This window comes from Panicum hallii, chromosome 9, assembly GCF_002211085.1.
Source record: "Panicum hallii strain FIL2 chromosome 9, PHallii_v3.1, whole genome shotgun sequence".
Taxonomy (NCBI): domain Eukaryota; kingdom Viridiplantae; phylum Streptophyta; class Magnoliopsida; order Poales; family Poaceae; genus Panicum; species Panicum hallii.
In genome coordinates, this window is record NC_038050.1 from 19454954 (window position 1) to 19465872 (window position 10919).

Below are 10919 nucleotides of genomic sequence, written 5' to 3' on the forward strand. Positions count from 1 at the left end.
ATGGAAACGGTGGTAGATTAGTTCATCCTCTTCCTCAAGCCCTGTACAACTACGTGATGTTGGATATAGCTATATATCCTTCAAACTGTCACCAATAATTATCTTGTCAGACTGTCACCAATTATCCTTCAAACTAACTCATTAGCTAGGTAGGTTTTCCAAAAGGAATCTCCACTTCTTATGCACCCCTCTGTCTATATAAAGACCTTTGAGACCTGTCAGGCAGAACACACAAAGCACATTGCACTTAGCGTTGCATCCACACAGACACAGCCGACCCTGTGACGCCCGTGGACATTATGCAGCCCCTTCCCAGCCAGATTAGCCCTTGCTGCCGCGCCTCCCATGGCCCATCCTTCGCGGGCGCAGGGATGGCGCGGTCCAAGGCGATATGGCCGATCCCCACTCATCGGCCAGCGCGGGTTCTTGCCGCCGCCCATTCACGTCGGCAGAAGCAGCAACCCAGCAGCAACAGCTTCCATCAAGCTACTCCGGCCGCCGGTGAAAAGCCACATCACCTAGCCGGCCCGAAGCTAGGAGCCTCACCCACGAGCACCGTGTATGTTGGAGGCAAGCTGCTTTTGCAGACCTTCTTGGATGCCCCTAGCAACCAGCTCCGGCTCTCCTTCCAGCTTGTCAGCGCCACGGTGGCCAGTACACAAACACAACTACACATTTAGTTTCTTCAGTTTCCAGTTCGTTGGGCGCATTTTGCCTGAGGAGCTGAGCTGACGCGTGCGCCTTGGTGCAGGAGGTGACGGACGCGGGGTGAGGGGGGAAGAGGCCGTCCTGGAGGCCATCCTCGGCGGCTGCGAGGAGACAGAGCTGGATGTGAAACTGGCATGGCGCGAGGCTCTGGGCGCGCCCGGCGCGGTGGTTGTGAAGAACCACTCCGACTTCCCCGTCTACCTCAAGGTGCTCAACTGCTCGGCCGCTGCTGGGCTTCGGGTCGCCGTTGACTTCGCCTGCAACGGATGGGTCTACCCCGTCGGGAAGCACCCGTATCGCCTCTTCTTCACCAACGACGTCCGTAATAATCATCAGTAGTTCAGTACACGCTAGTATGATCGAGCAGCAGCCGTGGTCACCCAATAACCCAACATTTCTGACAGTAATTGGGAATTTTCCTGCAGGCGTATGTCAAGGAGAACACTCCGAGGCCGCTACTCGGGTACAGAGAAGATGAGCTCGCCCTTCTCCGGGGAGAGAGAGCCGATGAGCGGGCGTTCCAGGAGTGGGATCGTGTGTATGACTACGCCCTGTACAATGACCTGGGGAACCCTGACCTGCGCAGGGATTTGGCGCGGCCCACACTGGGAGGATCTTGGGAGTACCCGTACCCTCGTCGCACCAAGACCGGGAGGCCACCAACTCGGACAGGTAGAGCTCGATCGGTATCACGTCTCGTACGTCGATGCGACTTGGATAACCTAGAGTCTTTTTGTCATGTTCCGGGGAACTAGATATATATCTCGTACGTGCATAAAATTATTGGTGTCGTCATGTTAGCAATGGCTGTAGAGGGTCACCAAGGGTCAAGTGTCATATTATTGAAGCAAGATAATGGCGAGAGATGAGTCGAAGAACGAAGTCTCAAAGATCGGTGGAAACAAATACCAAGTGGGCAGCGTGGGGACGTCTTTGTATTGTATTCGCGTCTGAAAGGTAGGGACATGCATGTAGGATTAAGAATAGAGGGAACGTTTAAATTACAAGTTGGTTAAAGCAAATAGAAAAAACGTGGTCCAAACTTTTGAAATGGCAAAAAATAAATCTTCAACATATATGTATGAGAGCAATTTATATCTCGTTCAGAGTCTAGTAGACACGACATGATTTCATTCTTGAATTCCGCATAGATCGATGTAGATCATGCTGCCACCTATATGTAGATATTAATCCCTTGGGTAGATCGAAATGAATAAATGTTTTTTGGTTGGTGATCATGAAGTCAAACACTCTAAATCTGGAGCATCATCATCTTCTTTAAGATCGAACACTTAACTATATGGCCTACAATTTAAGTTGGCAGAGATATTTGCTAGCTTGGCAATGCCCTAGCTAGTGACCACAATTACAAAACTATCAAGATCTAAGATAGAAATTACAACAATGACTAGAATAATCCTGCTGCGAACCCAGATCTGGTAGAGTATTTCCAAGTTGAAAGTACTTCTGTTTTCTCGGTTAGAAGACCTAACTCCCCTACTAATACACTACAGGAAAACGGCAAACTTCCGACGGCCAAAATAAATTTCGACGGCCCCGTTGGAAGTTACTTAACTTCCAACGGCCAACGAGACAGCCGTCGGAAGTTACTTAACTTCCGACGGCCAGACAGCGAGCCGTCGGAAGTTACTTAACTTCCGACGGCCATAGTTAGAGCCGTTGGAAGTTAAGTAACTTCCGACGGCCTAGGTCGGGCCGTCGGAAGTTAAGTGGCACGCCGTTACCCCCCCCCCCCCCCCCCCGCGGCCGGGCTCGTGTTATCTCCATCCATCCGTTTTTTTCCCCAAATCTCTCTCTACTCCCGCCGCTGCACCGCCGCCCGTCCCCACCGCCGCCCGTTCGCGCCGCTGTCCGCGCCGCCCCGGGCCTCGTCCGCGCCCGCGCCGCCGTCCGCACCACCCCGGGCCCCGTCCGCCCCGCGCGCGCGCCGCCGCGTCCCCCCCCCCTGGCCCGCTCGGCAACCCGGCCTCCCGCACCGCCGCCCATCCGCGCCGCCCCCGAGCCGCCCGCCGCGCCGCCGCCCGTCCGTGCCCGCCCGCGCGCCACCGCCTCCGCCCCCGGGCCGCGCGGCCGCCCGGCGTCCCGCGCCGCCGCCCGTCCGCGCCGCCCCCCGGGCCGCCCGCCGTGCCGCCGCCCGTTGGCGCCGCCCCCCGCGCCCGCGTCCGCGTCCGTGCCGCCGCCCGTCCGCGCCGCCCCCCACGCCCGCCCGCGCGCGCGCCGCCCGTCGCGCCCGCGTCCGCGTCCGCGCCGCCCCCGCCCCCCGTGCCCGCGCGCGCGCCCGTCCGTCCAAGCCACCTGTCCGCGCCGCCCATCCCCGCCGCCCCCCGGGCCGCGCCGCCGCCCGTTACCGCCGCCGTCCGTGCCGCGCGGCCGCCCGTCCCCGCCGCCGCCCGTTCCCGCCGCCGCCGCCGCCCGGCCGCGCCACCCGGCCCCGTCGCGGCCCGGCCCCCTGCCGCCCGGCCGCTCCGCCCGGCCCGTCGCCACCCGACCCCCGGCCGTCCAGGTTAGTGCAGCATCGTCGGAAGTTAAATAAAATATTGTATTTGATATGCATATTATAGTGATTAAATCCTAATTGCTTAAGTTTAGTAACTAAAGCTTTATAATTATGATATATCTAATTTAAAATTAATCGCTCAAGATAACTATATTCTAACTTTGCAATTATTTAACTTAAAGTATAGGTGAGGATCGACGATGGATGTACGAAGATTGGTCTAATTTGTCAGATAAATGGATAGCTAATACGGAGGAATTTGTTAAGCGTGCTTTTGCTATGTCAAAGAATGGAAATGATGTGAGATGCCCATGTAGCCGTTGTCGTATTTGCCATTGTCAGACTAGGAAAGTTTTGTCCTCACATCTGATAAAGTATGGTTTCATGCCTAACTAATACTTTTATGCAAGTTGGAAAAAGTTTTTCCTCCAGGCTTTTTCAATCCAATGCAACATCTACTTGTCCACCTTCCATATGAAGCTAAGATAGCTGGTCCGGTCCAGTATAGGTGGATGTATCATATTGAAAGAGCGTTAAAAAAGCTTAGTGCAATGGTTGGCAATAAAGGAAGAGTTGAAGGATGCATTGCGGAAGAATTTAAGTACAAAGAGATATCATCCTTCACAAGTGTATACTTTGCAGAGGAACACAATGTGAATGCACCTAAGTTGCATTACCATCTAGATGAAGAAGTTCGATGCAGTGATCTTTCAATTTTCTAGTGCAAGGGAAAGACCGTTGGAGCCTCTACAAGATGTGACCCTGATCGTGAGTAAAATTTGTCTGCTTTGCTCTACATGTATGCTAATATTGATGAGATGGCTCCATATTTCAAGTAAGATTAATTTTTACTTAATTTATGCTGTTAGTTATCGTGGCCGATATCTCATCCGTTTACTTCACAAACAGGGAATTTGAATTGCAAACTTGGTCATCTAGGCGTAAATTTTCTTCGAAGCAATATGAAAACATGCTTCGATATGGTAGAGATGGGAAGCCAAATTTTCTGAATTGGTTCCGGGATTATGTAAGAATTTATAATTTTCTATGATATTTTTTCTTACTATGTTTCAAATATCTAATTGAGTCATATAATTGACAGTGCGATATGATAGAATACCCCACATACACAAGGATTTATGTCAGATGTCGCTTGGTATAGTAACTGTTAGAAGCTATGGTCGGTATGATATCAATGGGTTTCGGTTTCGTTCGACAAAATTTGAATCTACTCATCCTTTAGTAGCCACAACAAATACTGGAGTTGTTTGTACGACAAAGGATGATAGAGAAAGGAGGATTAATTATTATGGAATTGTTAAGGACATACTTGTTTACGACTTCACGGGACCGAACAATCTTCAAGTAGTGTTCTTCCAATGTGATTGGTTTGATCCCTATCACGGCACTCGAGAAAATCAATTCGGTATGGTAGAAGTACGACATGAGAACAGAACACGTGCGTGCAATGAATTTGTGCTCGCTCACCAAGTCGATCAGGTGTATTATATGTCGTACCCATGCAGGGATCTAAAAGACTGGTGGGTAGTGTACAAGGTCAATCCTCGTGAACGGATACACATCGCTGACGATCAGGTGTATTATCAAAGAAATTTGCAAGAAGGGTTTGAAGAAATTTATCAAGAAGATGAACTCCCGAGCTCTTTCAACATAGATACAGAGTTGTTGTCAGATGCATTAGTGGAAGATCAAAATGATGTAGTAGTTCCTCCAAAAAGAAAACGAGTGCCAAAGAAGAAAAAAGTTACTTGGCGTCCTTCGAAGCGTACAAAACAACTTGATCCTAATTTTGAATATGATTGATAAGTAAATACCTTATATTTCCTTTATTTATATGTACTATTAATTATACTTGTATTGATGTACTAACTTCTTTTTTTAACAGGATGTCAAAAAGGATAAAAAACCTAGCAAAGAGTTTCATGAAAAGCACTAAGCTATCAAAGAGACAAGATGATGATCTATTTGCGGGCACTTCTGCGAGAGCTTCAAGGCGTAGACAATTGCTGGAACACTTACCTCCAGAGATGCAGGGGCAGATTGCGTTCCAGAGAGATGAGGTATATATGTAATGTTTATATGTGTATTCTAATTTTGAGATTCAATATAATTACTGCAATATGTTATGTATTTTGTAGAGTGAAGAGGAGACGGAAGAGGAGACAAGTAGCAAGGAGTCGGACGAGGCGGGCCGGGAGAATGACTTAGGTGGTTGGGATAGATGGTCTGAAGGATCTACTGGTGGAGGGCTGGCAGGTCAAGGGTCAAGAGTTGGTGGGTCAAGAGCTGGAGAGACTAGTGCTGGTGCTGCGGGGACAGGAGCTGGTGATGAAGGGGCAGGTGCTGGAGAGGCTGGGGCTGGGGCTGGAGGGTCAGAAGCTGGAGGATCTGGAGGGTAGGATCGGACACGTAGGCAGCGGTCGAAGATTGGTTGGATTCCGCTGCCTAAACCTCCACGAGAAGAAGAAAAGTGCGTGATCACACCGAATGGAGATGGGTTAGTATGTTTTTTCTATATTTTAGTACATAATCCTTATTCCGAATTGATTCTAATTATTTTATATACTTGTAGGTCTTGGTTTGAGCCTAATTTCCCAGGTGTTGGTCATTTAAGACAAGTGAACAAAATTTTAGGTAACATATGCCGTATGCTTTGGCCTGGAATGGTAGAACTTGTATCTGGTGAACGGATCCCTGCTACATCTTGGAATTATTATAGATATGGTGTCAACATAACATTCGGCAATACCCAAAAGGCAGTTTGGGCTGAGTTTTGGGTATGATTGCTCTTATGTAACTGATTTAATTTTCTACATACGATGGCTACTGATTGTGTAAAATTTTTGCAGAAATACTACAAGTTGCCTGAGGAGGGAGCTTATGATGATCATGCCAGACGTGTGTTCCACCATAACGCACACATTGTGGTTAGAGATATGATTTCTTATGCCAGAATTCAGGTTGTTGCTTCTTATCTGGAACAGACTCAAGGGATACGATTTGAGAAGAAACGGGATGCTGGAAAATATTACTTGACTGAGGAGCAATACCACGAGGTAAACTGTTGCAAGTTGCAATTACTATGATTCTGTTTGTTACCTTGAAACGAAATATTATTGTGCAGGAAATGATTCCGTGGATGGCCACACGTGAGGAGGCTTATCATGCCTTATGTCACTATTGGACCACGGATGAGTTCAAAAGCATTTCCCACAGAAATAGAGGAAATCGTGGAACTGAGTCCTATCACACCTACGGAGGTGATGGGCACTTCCGATTAGCCAAACACATTGTAAGTGAACTCTTTGAAGTGAATTCTATTAATTTCATTTATCAATGCATGCTTCTTTAATTTTTTGTTGTATGTATAGGAAGTTCGCACAGGTGTAGCGCCGAGTGATATTCAGGTCTACCTCGAAGGTCATAGAGGACGTGATCCTACAAATCCAGATCAGTTATGCTCTCAGGTGGCTACAGAGCGTCTGGTATATCTAAATTTACAAAATTAGCACTATCGAGTTGTCATGAAACAATCTTATGTAACTGTGTGATTTTGTTATTTGAAGGCGGCATATGGTGACCAAATGATTGCTCGCCATGGAGAGGGTTATGATTGGAGAAACGCGCCTATTGATCCTGAGGCCGTTTACAGTAGTGGTGGTGGAAAACCTCATGGCCGGTTAGATTTCTTTAAATTTCAATCTAATTTTATAATTTAAGCAAAAATACATATTTTGAATTTGCTATATTTGGTCAATATTTGTAGGTATCCATTATTCGACAAAGTCGTTGACTCGAGTCAGGTGCCGTCGCGTCAAAGAGCGGGATCGTCGCGGTCAGCAAGTCGCAGCACAAGTAGTGGCGACGACAGCGCGGAGGTTGTAAGGCTGTGTGAAAGAGTAAGACAACAGGAGCTACAGCAGCAGTGGTTCCAAGCTCAACTTGCACAACAGAATGCAATACTGCAAGTAAATCTTAATTGTTACAACTTAGGTTAAGTTACATTCTTGCTGACAAATTTGATCTTTCAGCAAATAGAGACCCAACAGAATATACAACTGCCACCACTGGTACCTCCACCTTTTGCACAGGCCGGTTGGCCATCAGTTTCACCTCAGGTATGATACTCAACGATTCAAATGTTAGTTCATAGTCATTGCAAAATATGGTCACTCTAAATAAATATTATCCAATTAGTTATCTTTCAAACTAATCTTGTCCATTTATCTTTTATAGCTTTTTCACACCCCACCACCTAACCTAGCGGCACCGGGAGACTCACACGTTGATCCAACATCGAATTGGGCGGATCAATTCATTGGAAGTGGCGGATCAGTTCAACCAGGTGATGGAGGCGGCCAAACTTAAGTGAAACATTAGTGTTCTATGAATTTGTTCTATATGATACTTGTATCAAGTTTGTGAACTTTGATTATGAACCTCTGAAGTTTACGTATGTGGATATATGAATTGTGTACTTGCCTGCAATTTCTGATCATGAATTATAATTATGGACGAAATTTGATTGTACGTAATGCATGTGGTTGGTTTTGGGGTTTTAAATTGGTCTGTTTGCTGGGTAACCTTAACTTCCGACGGTTTCTGAGCGGATGTCGGAAGTTAAACGCCTCAAACTTCCGACGGCCACGGCAAACCGTCAGAAGTTAACAGACGGCCGTCAGCTGCCGTTTGCCAGGCTAACTTCCGACGGTTTCGCCAGGCTGTCGGAAGTATAGAAACTTCCGACGGTTTTGTTCTAAGCCGTCGGAAGTCGAAAATTTCCGACGACTTAGTCCCGTCCAACTGACTTCCGACGGCTTAGCGCTAAACCGTCGGAAGTTACGGCTTAAACGTCGGAAGTTATTGAACTTTCGACGTTTAAGCCGTAACTTCCGACGGTTTATTTTCCTGTAGTGATAATAAGATGCTGGCTCTTTAACCATGCACATGCACACCACCTGATTTCCATCAACTGTGCATCAGATCCTCACACAGTGACCAGAGTTCCACTGGACCAGCAGATTTACGTCCCGTGCGATGAGCGTGTTGGTACTGACGTCATCGCAGCGCCAAGCCTTCCAAACCTGGGTGGCCACTTCAAGTCCATCGCAGAAATATATAGCCTTGTTGGCCTTGACGATGTCGGTCGGCTCGCTAAGGCCAAGCAAGTCATCAACAGCCGTGCCGCCGCGCCAAAATTCCCCGTCCCACAGGTTATTTCAGGTAAAGCAAAATTGCCTCATTGTAAACCTTGTCTTTAGAATCAGTATCGAGTATGCTCTACAGAGATAGAATCATTTCCGCTTTTATAGCAGTGAATCCAATCAGTTGGCGGAGAGATGAAGAATTCGCTCGCCAGATGCTCGCCGCGACGAACCCGGTGTGCATCAAGCGCGTCACCAAGTTTCCACTCACCAGCGACCTTGATCGGACCGCCTACGGGGACCAAGATAGCAAGATAACGGAAGGCCACATTGAGAAGAACATGAGTGGCATGACACTCCAGCAGGTACTATTGATTTCTAGGCAATTCTCCGAGACAATTCATGCGTTGTTTTCCAAACAAAAAATTGTATGCCGTTATACATGTACATATATATAGGCTCTGGAGGACGGGAGATTGTTCGTTGTGGATCACCACGATTGGGTGATGCCATACCTGAAGCGCATCAACGAGCTGCCGGGAGAGGAGGAGATCGGTGAGATCTCTCCGAGGAAGGCTTATGCCGCTCGAACGCTTCTGTTCTTGAACAATGACTCGACGCTACGACCGCTGGCGATCGAGCTGAGCTCACCGCACCAGGACGACGAGCAGCTTGGTTCTGTCACCACGGTGTACACTCCACCGGATACCAGCGACGACATCTTGTCGGCCAACAAGTTCACCGCGTGGGACCTCGCCAAAGCCCACGCCACCGCGAATGATACCTCAAAGAACAACTTCGTCATTCATTGGTACGCACGCTGCATAGATCATGTGTCAGGCTATCAGCACCGTACCTTCCTGTAAAAAGGCGGTGGCAAATTAACTCGCAATACGTACACGATGCTGGTTTGAGTGTTGATGTGATCGTTGCAGGCTCAACGTGCATGCGACCATGGAGCCGCTCGTGATTGCAACGAACAGGCAGCTGAGCGTGCTGCACCCCGTCCAGAAGCTCCTGAAGCCACATTTCCGGAACACCCTGCACGTCAATGCCGTCGCACGCCAGATCATCTTCGGTTCAGGTGACCGAAGGAAGAATGACGACATCTTCCGTGGCATACAAGAGGTCACCTATCTTCCAAGCAAATACGCCATGGAGATGTCCTCAAAGGCCTACACGAACTGGAACTTCACAGCGCTGGCTCTCCCGGCTGATCTCATCAAGAGGTATATGTCGTAACTCAGTTCCAAAATGTTTCTTGATTAAAAACAATAAATAAGATGTGTTTGAACTTTACGATCTTAAAATCAGTATTAGATAGATGGTATACTGTATTGAAGATACAGATACGTATCAAAAAATAATTATGAATTTCCACGAATTCTAACCCTACTTCTGAATTTATTGGGTGAATAATTACATTTGCAGAGGTGTGGCAAAAGGTGATCCAAATAACCCAGAGAAGCTTGAGCTGTTGATCAAGGACTACTCATTTGCACTGGACGGTCTCGAAATCTGGATGGCGATCAAGAAATGGGTCGCCGACTACTGCGCCATCTACTACCTCAACGACGGCGCGGTCACGAGCGACAGTGAGCTTCAGGCGTGGTGGAGGGAGGTGAGGCACGTTGGGCACGGCGACCTGCAGGACGCGCACTGGTGGCCGGCGATGGACTGCCTCGCTGACCTCGTGGAGGCGTGCACCATCATCATCTGGCTGGGCTCGGCGTTCCACGCGGCAGTCGGCCTGGGGCAGTACTGGTACCAGGGGTTCGTGCCGAATAGCCCAACCCTCACCTCACGCCCAATGCCGGAGGCCGGGGCGGTGGTGACGGAGGCTGAGTTCCTGGGGAGCATCACCCCGAGGAATGAGACGCTGGCGCTCATGGGGATGGCAGCCAAGTCGTTAGCGAGAACGGGGGACGTGTTCCTGGGACAGCGGCCGGAGTCTGAGCTGTGGACGATCGAGCAGCGTGCAGCCGAGGCGCTGGCGCGTTTCCAGGAAAGGCTGGAGGTGGTCGCAGGTAAAATCCAGAGGAGGAACGCCGACCCCACGCTGAAGAACAGGGCTGGACCGGTGGAGGTGCCCTACAACATGCTCACGCCAACCAGGGAGCCAGGGCCTGTCGCCCGCGGCATTCCCAATAGCATCACCAACTGAGGTGGTCGTCTGCCGCCCAAGCCCGGCCTCTGATCCCATGCATTTTCACTACAGAAAATGGGCCTGGATACCGGGTAGAAATGGTCTCAGGCACCGGTTCTTGAACCGATGCTGCAAGGCCGAGACTTTTTAGTCTCGACCTTCGACATTGAGTAAAACGACCGGTGCCAAAGCATTTTTTTAAAAAAATTATATTAAACTGCTAGGAAGAGGCCCGCACCCGCGCATATCACAAGTCACGCGACTTTTTCACGCAAAATACATGCATGAGTTGTGGTGGTTGGGATTTGAACCCGTGACCTCTTGCCTCACGTGTACCTCTCTTACCATCTCACCTACATAATAGTTGTGATTAGGAGGGAGA

At 49.0% G+C, this 10919-nt stretch overlaps 1 protein-coding gene and 2 long non-coding RNA genes across 3 annotated transcripts; all 3 read left to right on the forward strand.

Moving 5' to 3' along the window:
- Positions 1–246: 246 nt before the first annotated feature.
- Positions 247–10635, forward strand: LOC112873951 (linoleate 9S-lipoxygenase 1-like). Its single transcript, XM_025937069.1, has 8 exons — positions 247–654; positions 752–1026; positions 1134–1380; positions 8231–8470; positions 8563–8756; positions 8850–9202; positions 9327–9620; positions 9823–10635. The coding sequence occupies exons 1-8, from the start codon at positions 300–302 to the stop codon at positions 10553–10555; spliced, it is 2691 nt and encodes an 896-aa protein (XP_025792854.1). The 5' UTR covers positions 247–299; the 3' UTR covers positions 10556–10635.
- LOC112873954 lies at positions 5650–6229 on the forward strand. The gene is made up of 3 exons (XR_003224859.1): positions 5650–5744; positions 5820–6024; positions 6097–6229. It is a non-coding gene; the product is annotated as an uncharacterized LOC112873954 (long non-coding RNA).
- LOC112873953 lies at positions 6619–7737 on the forward strand. The gene is made up of 4 exons (XR_003224858.1): positions 6619–6732; positions 6814–6926; positions 7014–7365; positions 7484–7737. It is a non-coding gene; the product is annotated as an uncharacterized LOC112873953 (long non-coding RNA).
- Positions 10636–10919: the final 284 nt, after the last annotated feature.